The 13491-nt window shown below is 49.8% G+C and overlaps 1 protein-coding gene across 1 annotated transcript in view; it reads left to right on the top strand.

Annotated features, from left to right (window-relative positions):
* Window positions 1-13353, top strand: part of trim3b (tripartite motif containing 3b) — a 21955-nt gene extending 8602 nt beyond the window's left edge. Inside the window, 18 exon segments of the mRNA XM_067228911.1 lie at window positions 2368-2443; window positions 2446-2551; window positions 4369-4481; window positions 4484-4497; window positions 4759-4869; window positions 5070-5221; window positions 5831-6011; window positions 6531-6632; window positions 6771-6869; window positions 7168-7320; window positions 7550-7928; window positions 8290-8393; window positions 8761-8928; window positions 9215-9383; window positions 9585-9626; window positions 10386-10456; window positions 10735-10875; window positions 11339-13353. Of these exon segments, the coding sequence (XP_067085012.1) occupies window positions 2407-2443; window positions 2446-2551; window positions 4369-4481; window positions 4484-4497; window positions 4759-4869; window positions 5070-5221; window positions 5831-6011; window positions 6531-6632; window positions 6771-6869; window positions 7168-7320; window positions 7550-7928; window positions 8290-8393; window positions 8761-8928; window positions 9215-9383; window positions 9585-9626; window positions 10386-10456; window positions 10735-10875; window positions 11339-11491 (2295 nt within the window). The 5' untranslated portion in view covers window positions 2368-2406 and the 3' untranslated portion in view covers window positions 11492-13353.
* The last annotated feature ends 138 nt before the right edge of the window (window positions 13354-13491 follow it).

Here is a 13491-nt window from a genome sequence, read left to right as displayed (position 1 = left end):
TCGGCCTCCCATAATGTAGACAGGAGCTTAGAAAGAGCCCTCCACTTCACAGCTGCCCTTTTAGCTCACTATTAGTGTGTGTGTGTTTGTGTCTGTATGTGTGTGTGTGTGTGTGTCTGTGTGTGTGTGTGTGTGTGTGTGCAGACATGCTCATGTGTGGGTGTGTACATGCATCTTTGCTTGCCCGTTTGCGAATGCATCTGTAGATGTGTGTGTCTGTGTGTGCATTTTTAGTGTAAGTGTGTATGGGTGCGTGCAGACAGTATGTATCATGTGCAGGCCGTCAGACTTGGACACTGACAGCAGGCAGTCTGACGGGGATTTGGTTCGGCGCGGGAGCCGGGCTCGACAGATGTGTAGACTGGGGTGTTGGAGGGAGGAGGGAGGGGGAGGGGCGGGGGGTGGAGAGATCAGTGTGTGTGTGTGTGTGTGTGTGTGTGTAAGTGTTTGCGAGCATGTACGTTTGCGTTGTGTGTGTCAGGAATATGAATACTAAATCTGGTGACCTGCTGAAAATATGTAACTGCAGAGTCTAGCAGGAACCTGAGGTGCAGACTAGCCACCTAACAACCCGGCTGCTAAAAATAGTCTCAGCATCACAGCCATGCTATTTACATGACTTGTGTATTAACAAATTCTAATGAGTTCACGTGTGCCAGACGGTAAATTCAGCTTTTTTGTCGCTGGGCAGACTGGCAGCTGTGTCTGTGTTATATTACATCAAATCACGTTTTTTATCGCCGTGCAGTTGCCCCCTTTACAGGGGCATGATCAACTTCTGCTGTGCATCGCTGTCTTCAAATGCATCATCCGCACTTCCCCCTCACTGTCCTCCGCTACGACTGCGTGGAAAGATGTGAACGATAAAAAAAAAAAACTACCTCCCCCCCCCCCCAGAAATAAACAAGAATCGTCAACATTTCCCAAATAATTAGGATCAACGCCAACACCCTTCTAGAAGGACAGAATCCCGTTTCCCGCAGAAACGAGGACGGCATCGTGGTTCAGTCGTTGTTTCCCTCTCCCGCTCCTGCGCTGTGTGCTCGCTCCATGGTGACTGTGTGTGGGGGGGGGGGTGAGGGGGGGTTAACGTCTTCCTGACGGGCAGGACGTCCTGTGTGGGAAGGAGGCCCTCGTGTGGAGCCTGGCTAGCTGTCGTCTCAAGCAGAAGAATCTGTATGTGTGGGGGGAGGGGGAGGGGGGGGGGTCATATATGTATGTGTGTGTGTGTGTGTGAGGGGGGGGTTTATGTGTGTGTATATGAGGGGGGGGGGGGGGGGGGGGTGTATGAGGGGGGGGGGGTATGTGTGTGTGTGTGTATGAGGGGGGGGGTATGTGTGTGTGTGTGTGTGAGGGGGGGTTTATGTGTGTGTATATGAGGGGGGGGGGGGGGGGGTGTATGAGGGGGGGGGGTATGTGTGTGTGTTGTGTATGAGGGGGGGTTTATGTGTGTGTATATGAGGGGGGGGGGGGGTGTATGAGGGGGGGGGTATGTGTGTGTGTGTGTATGAGGGGGGGTTTTATGTGTGTGTATATGAGGGGGGGGGGGGGGGTGTATGAGGGGGGGGGGTTATGTGTGTGTGTGTGTGTGTGTGTGAGAGAGGAAACCCTGTTGACCCCTTTCTCTTCTTTAGCTTGCGACCAATCAGGGCTTCTCTTCCGAATGCTCATATGGAGCATGTTCTGTGACATCATTTAAAACCTGAAATGAGATCTCCTCTCCCTCCCTATCTCTCTTCATTACTCTTTCTCTCTCTGGCTCTTTCTCTTTCTATCTATCCATTCTCCCTCCCTCCCCCCTCTTCCCTCCCCCCCTCTCTTCTCTTTCTCTCTCTCTTTGTCTCTCTTTACTGTATTATTACAAAGCCTTCCACATGGTTTATGGAACTCCATCAGTGCTAAGGTGTTATTTGAAACTGTTGACACAGCAAAGCCTACAGGAAGATGGATTATGACATGAATATGGTAACAGCTGAGTCGAGACTATGTAGGGTCCCTGGTTCAGCTTGTAAAACGACCAACGCCATGCACAGGCTGCCACGTGCGTGGAAAGCGAGGAAAAACAACATTACAGGCCCTTTGTCTCCCTTCGTCTCTCTCTCTCCCTCTCTACGTCTCTCTGTCCATCCATTAAACATGTGTGGCAGAGAGCAGCAGTATACATGTTTAATACTGTCATATTGTGTTTGAAAATATAGTGTTTAATAATATAGAGACTTTGCATCACGTCAAAATCCTTATGTTTAAAGATCTCTCTCTCTCTCTCTCTCTCTCTCTCTCTCTCTCTCTCTCTCTCTCTCTCTCTCTCTCTCTCTCTCTCTCTCTCTCTCTCTCTCCTCTCTCTCTCTGTCTCTCTCTCCCCTCCAGGTTAACTGACGTCCCAACACTCGGAGTCTCGCTCCTTGGATGTCTGTTACCATGGCGATGCGTGACAAGGCCAGCACCAGCCTGTGGTCCGGCAGATAGACAAGCAGTTCCTGGTCTGCAGCATCTGTCTGGACCACTACCACAACCCCAAGGTCCTGCCTTGCCTGCACACCTTCTGCGAAAGGTAACTCGAACCGCGTACACCGTGACCGCAACTCTCGACCGCCAAATCCCGACCACGCCTCTGACCCTCGAGGGGGACCTTTCTGTTCAGTTACGCTTCCTGGTACTGCGACTGACAGGCCAAACATGGACAGTCGCCAACTCCCCCCCCCCCCCCCCCCAGCCCCTCTTCAGACTAACTCCAGTTTTCTCGGAGAGCACTCGTCGGAGAATCGAAGTGCATTCCTGAGTTTGAGAACCCAGTCGGCGGCGGTCATCTGGAGAGAGGCCTGGTGTTGAGAGACAAGCGAGACCGAGGGAAGAATTTCAGTCCTTTCTCCCCATCCCTCTCCTCCAGAGAAGAGGCAGCAATCCTGTCACGCTCAAACGACTCGAGCAGAGATGATGGGCACCTTAAAGGAAGTGAAAGGAGGGACGGTGGAAGAGATGCAACACCTTCCTGTCACATATTTAATGTGTTCTTCGGAAATACACGAAGATGACCTCCGTCAGGCTAAAAGCCCAAACCGTGGACATGTGTTAGGGTTTGTCTGCGTGTTTGCTTGTCTGTGTGGGTGTGTGTGGGGGTGGTTGTGATGGGGGCGGGGCGGGTGGGGGGGATTAATCTTTAGGCTGTGGGTGACAGTTGTGCAAGGAATCAACCCCTGTCAGCCTCTGACCAAAGGTCTGGACTTCAGCCAGGGCTTTACTTCCCTCTCCTCCTCCACCCCTTCTCCCTCTCTCCTCGTCCCATCTGCTGGCCCCTATCTATTGAGTTATCTCTCCATTCTGTGTTCCCGCCTCGAGCCTGATGTTCTCATATCTCGTATCTTTTCTTTGTTTTGTTTCTCTTTTATTCCTTCTCTGTTTCTCTCTCACGGTCTCTCGCTGGTTCTCGCCCCTCTCTCTTGTTTTATCAGAGGCTCTTGTCCCTGCCTCTGTATCCCTGTTGTCTCCCGGGGCTATGGCAGTGTGTATGTGTGTATGTGTGTGTGTGTGTGTGTGTATGTGTGTGTGTGTGTGTTTTGACTCAGACACACACCGATCCTCTGCGTGTTTTGACAAGAGCTGTGTTTAAGGGCTGTCCGTCAATTAGGAGGACTCTCTTTCTCTCTCTCTCTCTCTCTCTCTCTCTCTCTCTCTCTCTCTCTCTCTCTCTCTCTCTCTCTCTCTCTGTCTCTCTCTCTTTCCTCCTCTCCCTCTGCATGAACACAACTGTCAACAATCCAGTGCCGTGCACTCCATGATTCAGCTGCCATATTGATAATCCATGTGCATATACTGTATATATAAACACTTACTTGTAATGGGTCATTACATTTAGATCAGCCTTGCACAAATAGGTTGAGGTGACTAATCTCTCCCTCTCCCTCTCTCTCTCTCTCTCTCTCTCCTCTCCCTCTCCTCTCTCTCTCTCCCTCTCCCCTCTCCTCTCCCTCTCCCTCCTCATCTCCCTCTCCCTCTCTCCCTCTCCCTCTCCCTCTCCCTCTCCCTCTCCCTCTCTCTCCTCTCCCTCTCCCTCTCCCTCTCCTCCTCTCCCTCTCCTCCTCCCTCTCCCTCTCCTCTCTCCCTCCCTCCTCCCTCTCCATCTCCCTCCCTCTCCCTCCTACTCCTCTCCCTCTCCTCACCCTCTCCCTCTCCCTCTCCTCCCTCTCTCTCTCCCTCTCCCTCTCCCTCTCCTCTCCCTCTCCCTCGCTCCCTCTCCCTCTCCCTCTCCTCTCCCCTCTCCCTCTCTCTCCCTCTCCCTCTCCTCTCTCTCTCTCTCATCTCTCTCTCTCCTCTCTCTCCCCTCTCCCTCTCCTCTCTCTCTCTCCACTCTCCTCTCTCCTCTCCTCTCAGTTGTCTCCAGAACTACATCCCTCCAGAGTCTTTAACGTTGTCGTGTCCAGTGTGTCGGCAGACCTCCATCTTGCCTGAGAAGGGGGTGTCAGCGCTACAGAACAACTTCTTCATCACAATCTCATGGAGGTTAGCCTCATTTAGAAACTAAACGACGCAAGGCGATGTGGTAGACCAACCTTTTGTCTGTTTGAAAAGATAAAGGTGTTTATAGCATGACTTACTCAACTAAGATGGCGGCTAACTGCAATGCTACAAGCAAGCAGCAATGTTTGAAAGGAGGCCTGTTTTGAATACCAAACGACGTGGTGAAATGTGTCATGCTCATTTTATTCTGAAATAGTGCATATGGAACAGCTCTTTGATGAAGGGTAGTATGTGTTTGACCAGGTCCTCCAGAGAGATCCGGAATGTTCTCGTCCGGAGGCCTGCAGCGTCCTGGAGTCGGTCAGCGCTGCAGCTGCAGGGAAGCCCCTCTCCTGCCCCAACCACGAGGGCAAGGTAAGACTCTGTTACCCCCTACTGCCCCCCCTACTTCCCCGACAGCCAATGACCCCCCCCCCCCCCCACACACACACACACACACAAACCCCCATTTTGGAACGGCGCGAGTTCACCTCAACAGATTCCGTGCGCCACACCAAGCAAACCATCGTGAGATTCCCGTCTGCTGATCCCTGCCGCTCTGGCTCCCCCTGCAGGTGATGGAGTTCTACTGCGAGTCGTGCGAGACGGCCATGTGTCTGGACTGCACGGAGGCGGAGCACCGCGAGCACGTGACCGTGCCCCTCCGGGACGTCCTGGAGCAGCACAAGACGGAGCTGAAGACCCAGCTGGACGCCATACGCAACAGGTTAGCGTTCGAGAGGCAGACCTCGGGGGAGGGCCCCTCCTCTGGGTCCATTCATGAGTCAGGTGGCTGAGCGGTTAGGGAATCGGGCTATTAATCAGAAGGTTGCCGGTTCAATTCCGGCTGTGTGAAAATGACGTTGTGTCCTTGGGCAAGGCACTTCACCCTACTTGCCTCGGGGGGAATGTCCCTGTACTTACTGTAAGTCGCTCTGGATAAGAGCGTCTGCTAAATGACTAAATGTAAATGTTCAAGTCAGTGGAATTCACCCAAAATTCAGGCGTGGTAGAAAAAATAAACAATTTAAAGGATTCAAAAGACAGAAATGTGAAACTAAGACATTTTAAAGTCAAGTGGACAATGAGCTACTAGAATGAGTGGCCTTGACTTCTACTGGACTTTGTGACGCCCTCAGAAACAATTGCTTGTAAAACCTGCTATACAAGTTTCAATTACTTTTAGAAACCCTGAACCTGATATGGTTTCATCAAACACACCCAAACATGTGACGGCAAACACGGACACAGTCCTGACGCTACAAACGGATCCACGACAAAACGTAGCCAAGTCGTCAAGATTTTAACTGGCATTGCCGTTCCTTCCCCCCTCCAGGCTGCCCCAGCTCACGGCCGCCATTGAGCTGGTCACGGAGATCTCCCGCCAGCTGACGGAGAGGAAGAACGAGGCGGTGGCCGAGATCACGGGCACCTTCGAGGAGCTGGAGCGGGCGCTGAACCAGCGCAAGACGGCCCTCGTGACCGACCTGGAGAGCATCTGCAACGCCAAGCAGAAGGTAGCTAACACGCCCCCCTCTCCTCTCTCTCCCCCTCACCTCTCTCCCCCTCACCTCTCTCTCCCCCTCACCTCTCTCTCCCCCTCACCTCTCTCCCCTTCACCTCTCTCTCCCCCTCACCTCTCTCCCCTTCACCTCTCTCTCCCCCTCACCTCTCTCCCCCTCACCTCTCTCCCCCCTCACCTCTCTCCCCCTCACCTCTCTCTCCCCCTCACCTCTCTCCCCCTCACCTCTCTTTCCCCCTCACCTCTCTCCCCCTCACCTCTCTCTAGGGGGGGTGCGCTACCAAATCTCACCCCAAGGTTTTTGGAAAAGTTGGCAGCCCTGTACTATCATAGGCGAGGGTAGTGATTTATTTATTTTTGCTTACAAAAACATGCTCAAGGATGAACATTTAAATGTTTTCATCCCAACAGTAGGGGGTGCAAATGCAACCCCTGCACCCGCGGTAATATCTACACTACAAGTCTGCTAACTAATGCGGATGCTAGCTAATGCTAACGCTCCCCTCCCCTCCAGGTCCTGCAGGCCCAGCTCTCCTCTCTGCTCCAGGGCAAGGAGCACATCCAGAGCAGCTGTAACTTCACGGAGCAGGCCCTGAACCACGGCAGCGCCACTGAGGTCGGTGGAGCTGAGGCCGCTCTTCACACACACGTCACACACACACACACACTTGTGTGTCTGTCATCCTCCTTGGATAAACTCCAGTCTAGACCGTAACGTGCTGTACAATCGGGTCAGTCGGGTCTTTGTGTCCAGGTCCTGCTGGTGCAGAAGCAGATGTCGGAGAGGGTGGCAGCCCTGGCCCGACACGACTTCCCGGACAAGCCTCACCAGAACGCCCACCTGGACTGCCAGGTACGATACACGGCGCTACACACACACACACTCACACACGTCAGCTGCATCTGGGATCTTCAGAGATGAGAGGGTGTTTGTGGAGCCTAAGAGATCTAGATAAAAGTCAGGGGTCGAGTCTTGATAAGGGTCAGGAATCAAGTCTTGATAAGGGTCAGGGGTTGATTCTTGATGAGGGTCAGGAATCAAGTCTTGATAAGGGTCAGGGAGTCGAGTATTGATTGATAGGGGTCAGGGGTCACACTCGGGGGTCAGAGGTCAGTTGTGGTGTAAGGTGGGACTGTGTGTGACCCTCCAGGTGGAGACCGAGGGGCTGCGTCGCTCCATCCAGAACCTGGGGGTCCTCATCACCACGGCAGCAGTAGGCCACACCTCCGTGGCTACGGGAGAGGGTCTTCGCCACGCGGCGACGGGACAACACCTCAGTATCACCGTGACAACCAAGGACAAGGTCTTTCTCGTTTTCCAATCACTTGTGAAACTCACGTTCTCTCTTCTTCCATGAGCATTCGCAAGCCTGTTGTGAACGTTGTTTTCTCATGGTCATATTTTGGATGGAGAACTATTCACTGTAATTTCTGTATTTGTACGTCGCTACGGAAAGCATACGCTAAATGAATATAAAACGCCAGGCGTAGACTTTGACGACCTGACTGACTCTCTCCCGCCCGCCTTCGCAGGACGGGGAGCTGGTGAAGACCGGCAACGCCGCCCTGAAGGCCGAGATCACGACCGCGGACGGCTTGCGCGCCGCCGACCCCGACGTGACCGACAACAAGAACGGCACGTACGAGGTGGGCTACGTGCTCCGCACCGAGGGCGAGCACGCCTTCGCCCTGTCGCTGTACGGCCAGCCGGTCCGCGGCAGCCCCTTCCGCCTGCGGGCCGTCAAGCCCTCCGACGTGCCCCAGTCCCCGGACGACGTGAAGCGGCGGGTCAAGTCACCCAGCGGGACCGGGGGCCACGTGAGGCAGAAGGCGGTGAGGCGGCCCTCCAGCATGTACAGCACCACCAAGAAGAAGGAGAACCCCATCGAGGACGAGCTCATCTACAGAGTGGGTAAGGCGGGGCCTCCGTCCACCCGGCCTATCGAGAGGGGGTTGCCACAGGAGAACCGACCTATCAACGCGGTTACTTGGGATAGCCGGCCTATCAAGGGGGATTGCCCCAGGATAACTAACCTATCAACACGGTTACTTGGGATAACCAGCCTATTAAGGGATTTCTCAGGATAATCAAGCAATCAACACTTTTACTTAGGATAACCAACCTATCAAGGGGATTGCCCGGGATAATCAAGCGATCAAAACAATTACTTAAGATAGCCAACCTATCAGTGTGATGACTTAATCTCTTTATCTATCCTACAGTGTGTGACAACGACCCTAATCACATGAGGCGTGTGTGTTTCTCTGTCTAGGTTCTCGGGGGAGAGAGAAGGGAGAGTTCACCAACCTGCAGGGTATATCTGCCTCCAGCAACGGCAGAGTGGTGGTAGCCGATAGCAACAACCAGTGCATACAGGTGAGAGAGAGAGAGGGAGGGAGAGGGAGAGAGGGAGGGAGAGGGAGAGGGAGAGGGAGAGGGAGAGGGAGAGGGAGAGGGAGAGGGAGAGGGAGAGGGAGAGGGAGAGGGAGAGGGAGAGGGGGAGAGAGGGAGAGAGGGAGAGAGGGAGAGAGGGAGACAAGCAGGTGCTCGCACGCACACACACACCTACTCACGGAGTGACACTTCCGGATTTGTGGGGGATCTGAAACCTGAGAGGATAACAGTTCCTTAATTCATTTTCCTGAACGAACAATTCACCTGACCCTTGTGATAAACTAGCGACAGAGCCTGAGATGTGATATGATTCAGCTACACGTTGAAATGACGCCGCCTGTCCCTTCAGGTGTTCTCCAATGACGGCCAGTTCAAGATGCGCTTCGGGGTCAGAGGTCGCACGCCTGGCCAGCTGCAGAGGCCCACAGGCGTCACCGTGGACATGAACGGTGACATCATCGTGGCGGACTACGACAACCGATGGGTCAGCATCTTCTCCTCTGACGGGAAGTTCAAGGTGAGACTTGAGCAGAGGCACTGTGCTCTCTCATTCTATACAAATATCACCCTCATATTATTACAACTATTCAAACTTTACATATCGTTTTTTTATACCTTCCAGAAAGCCCCTGTTTTTAAGTTTTGTTTTTCCCCTGTGCATGCTGTAGCATTAAACACGCATTTTAAACACTTTTGATAAAGACTGCTTCAGATTCCTCATACTTTTATATAGAGATGTATATAAGACATATTCTTCTAAACCGTGGTTAGACAAAAGCTGCCCCCGTTTCTCACCATCCCAGAATAAGATTGGAGCTGGTAAGCTGATGGGCCCCAAGGGCGTCGCCGTGGACAGGAACGGCCACATCATCGCCGTCGACAACAAGGCGTGCTGCGTGTTCATCTTCCAGGCCAACGGGAAGCTGGTGACCAAATTTGGAGCCCGGGGGACTTCTGACCGCCAGTTCGCAGGTGAGTGGGTAGGGGCTAGGACCCGGGGGGATCCATCTCGTTTGTGGTTCTCGTGGCTCTGGGAGCCAATAGGAACGCGTGTGCTTGTAGATTAGACCACGCCTCCCTCTCTTTGCTCGGTCGCTGGTCCTTCATCTCTGCCTCCACCTCGTTTTGGCTCATCCTTTCTTTCTGTTTCTTCCCCTCTCCGTTTGTCTTTAGAAAAGAGTGGTGCAAACTTAAATAGATCTGGCCCTGTGTTCAGTAAGTATTGAGCGTCACGCCGTCACCTCTCTGTGCCTCCCTCTCCTTCCTCTCTCTGTTCCCCTCACTGTGTCTCTGATTGACAGCGGCTAATTTTGGCAGCTCGCTCCATGACTGCGTATAGAAAAAAAAGCATAATAAGATATTCATGTAAATGCCGCTGGGATTATGTGCTAATGAGGCAATGATTATGCATGATTACCGTGATTATGATGGCAGCATTTGCCACATTTAATGACCTGCATTTTTGTCAGACAATTCTCTTGAAAAATTTTGCAATTTGTAACATGATACATACACTGTATGCTGAAACAACAGACTGATTTTGTGATTATAAATAAAAATGATGGTTCAGATAATGACCATGTATAATCATTTACATTTACATTTAGTCATTTAGCAGTAAGTACAGGGACATTCTCCCCGAAGCAAGTAGGGTGAAGTGCCTTGCCCAAGGACACAACGTCAATTGACACGGCCGGGAATCGAACTGGCAACCTTCAGATTACTAGCCCGACTCCCTCACCGCTCAGCCATCTGACTCTAATCACCCAACTAATGCAATTTAATATGATCTGTAGTGTGATAATGTCACAACACTATGGACCAAAAAAAGACTCGCTTATTTAATTACATTTGTCAAATGTTTACCTGCTGCCTAGTCTGGCCAAGATGGTGAGCCTGGGAACATACACCCCTTCCGGCGCTTAACTCTTTCTCTCTCTACCCGTTCCCCTGTTTATCTATCGCCAACCTTAGGTCCACACTTTGTAGCAGTGAACAACAAGAATGAGATTGTTGTGACAGATTTCCACAACCACTCCGTAAAGGTGAGACGATCAGGCGTGGCCTTCTCAATCAGCCATCCTACATGCCCACATCACACACGCTACATGTGTGCTGGCGTACATTTTCTTTCACGTCAGTCAATTTAGGAAGGGATTATAAATTACGGATTCCTTAAATGTAATACAAAAAGATTTGACACAAGCTGCCTGAGTCTAATTTCTGTTCTGATTCTACTTCCTGTTCTGATTCTACTTCCTGTTCGGATTCTACTTCCTGTTCTGATTCTACTTCCTGTTATGATTCTACTTCCTGTCCCCAGGTGTACAGTGCAGACGGAGAGTTCCTGTTCAAGTTTGGATCACACGGGGAGGGGAACGGCCAGTTCAACGCTCCTACCGGGGTGGCGGTGGATGCCAACGGCAACATCATCGTGGCAGACTGGGGCAACAGCCGGATACAGGTGAGGCTCCGCCCTGTGTGATGTCACTCTACTGACCAGGACCAGAGGACTGGGGATTATTGATATTATCGTCGTCCATGAAAATCCGAGTCTGTTTACTAAGAGGCACCGTGAATATCGGCAATATATAATCGGTGAAAAATCTGAAATGATACAGGGGGGGAGATATGAAACCAAAACAAATTAAACCTAATAAAGACTGTGAATGAAATTTTGGGCATATGTACAATGAATGTATTTCAATAGTTGTTTAAAATTGTCTTAAGCCGGCATCTTGACTATTCAAATTACACAGTATCATCAGAATTTCCCCCACAGTTTAAAGATCAAAAAACAAAACAACAAAAGCGAACTATTTCAAAAAGCCAAGATTCCGTTCAAGACAAAGCATCTGTAAACGCTCCTATTTCCTCCCCGGCTCTCTGACAGTGATTCTGTGTTTGTGTGTTTGGTTTTCCGTCAGGTGTTTGACAGCGCGGGCTCCTTCCTGTCCTACATCAACACGTCAGCTGACCCGCTCTACGGGCCCCAGGGCCTGGCCCTCACCTCCGACGGACACGTGGCCGTGGCGGACTCTGGTAACCACTGCTTCAAGGTGTATCGCTACTTGCAGTAGTGGAGGAAGCAGGCCCTGGCCCCTCAGACTGCAGCGGGAAGCAGAGGGGCTGGGGGATTCACCTAGCTAACTCGACCCAGCATTACTCTCTGAAGTATCTAACCAGCTCAAACAATAACAAGCACCATAGAAGGATTTTAGTCCAAAGGAATGTCCCCTGACTACACTCTTGATCCTGACAGTTTGCATCTTGCCACGCTCACCCACTGACCAACTGCACCTGACAAGCACGATTGATGACTCAACAGGTTTAAAGACACTTCCTGTTTTTCGGACATTTCCGCTTTATCGGCAACTTTCAATAACTTGGTTTTTAGGAAGTGATTATATCCAAAGACAAATGTGTGAAGAATCACTGATCGCTCGAGACATCTGATCGCCCGTATTTACCCTTCGCACAAAACTTTTATCGTCTACCAACCGCCACTTTTATCATCTAAGCAAACCACTAATCCAGGGTTTGATCCAGTGGAATCCCACACACTGGCCACTCTGTCTTAGTCCCACTCTTCACTATCTTTGTGTATTTATAACTCCTGTGTGCCCATGTAATGCTGACTGTGCATATTTGTGTTCATGTTTTTTTTTTTTGTAAATAAATTCATCGAAAATGTTGTTGTATACGTTTCACTTAACATTTCAGATTTGGCGAAGCTTTCTTTAGTCGTGTATATTTAATCTTAATCTCAGCACTGATACTACAGTAAACCGAAAGATTTGATCCACAAACATACCTAATGAATTGCAGTGTTAAATAGCACAATGATAAACATATCAAATGTTGTAATTAAATTTACAACCTAAAACACATGCGAGGGCTTGATTTATTTTCTATTGTCATTTTCTACCTGATTTTATCCTAATTATTTTTATAATTTGGTGTTTGGATATTTACCACACTTTGCCAAACTTCGTATAGGCCTTGAGATAAACATTGTAGCACTGCAAACTGTATTCTTCAACCTTCCCTTGTTGAGATTACATCCACATCATTTTGCCAAATCCATTTGTATCATGATATGTTCTTGTTAAATACAACACAAAGATCATCACTTCAAGAAATAATTTACTAGAGTAATATATATGCCTGTGTGTAAAGATAGCTGTCATATACTTGTATATCATATTCTAAAAAGGTAACTGTATATTACTGTCATACTGTAATAATGTTGTAGCTGACTAAAGCACCTTGGCATGGATTTGCCAGTATGTGTATTTTTTTGTTCTGTTCCGATTTTTCTGTTCCACTTGTGTCCCTGGAGAGCCGTTAGCTGAAAGCCAACATGGACAGGCCCGACTCAGTATTTTTCTGAATGTTTGGTTATTTTGAAATACTCAAACAAAGACTTGAAGGTCCTTGAAGGTCACTTTAATCCCAGTGTTGTATTTCCTTTCATTTATTAACAACATACATCTCTGAGGTCCATTTATTTGTTATTTCATACATCACTATTCTCACTGCTGCCTTCTACTTCAATCCTGCTCTCATTCCCTCTTCCACTCGCCTTTATTCTCATTGTCTCCACTGTTCTCAAGTCTCACCCACATGACAAGGAAAGGCTGGTCGTCACTTAAATCCTCTGTCTAGACAGCTCAAACATCAACCACATTATGTTTTTTTTCCTATTTTATTTGTTGACTTCTTCCCTAATTCTTATCATATCCATCCAACACGTGACAGTGCTTGGATGAAACTGAAATAAAGATATTGCACAACGCTATTTTACTCATTTTCAAAACATGATGTATACTTAAATGGATCAGTCACCGGTGTATTACTGTCAAGTCACATTATGCCATGATTTCATATGTATGTAATTAAGATTGTATATAATAAAGATAAACCATGGTTGTCCACCTGATTGGTCTGTTGGTTGCTTGCTTTGCTGCCTGGTGGGTAATGGTGTTAGGTTGGTTGATTGGTTAGGTGGTAAGTAGGTAGGTTAGTAGGAGTGTTTGTTTGGTTGATTGGTGGGTCAGCTTTTTGATTGGTTGTTTAG

This window comes from Osmerus mordax, chromosome 25, assembly GCF_038355195.1.
Source record: "Osmerus mordax isolate fOsmMor3 chromosome 25, fOsmMor3.pri, whole genome shotgun sequence".
NCBI classification, from domain to species: Eukaryota; Metazoa; Chordata; class Actinopteri; order Osmeriformes; family Osmeridae; genus Osmerus; species Osmerus mordax.
The sequence above is the reverse complement of the archived record's forward strand: the minus strand, read 5'-3'. Positions and strand labels throughout refer to the sequence as shown.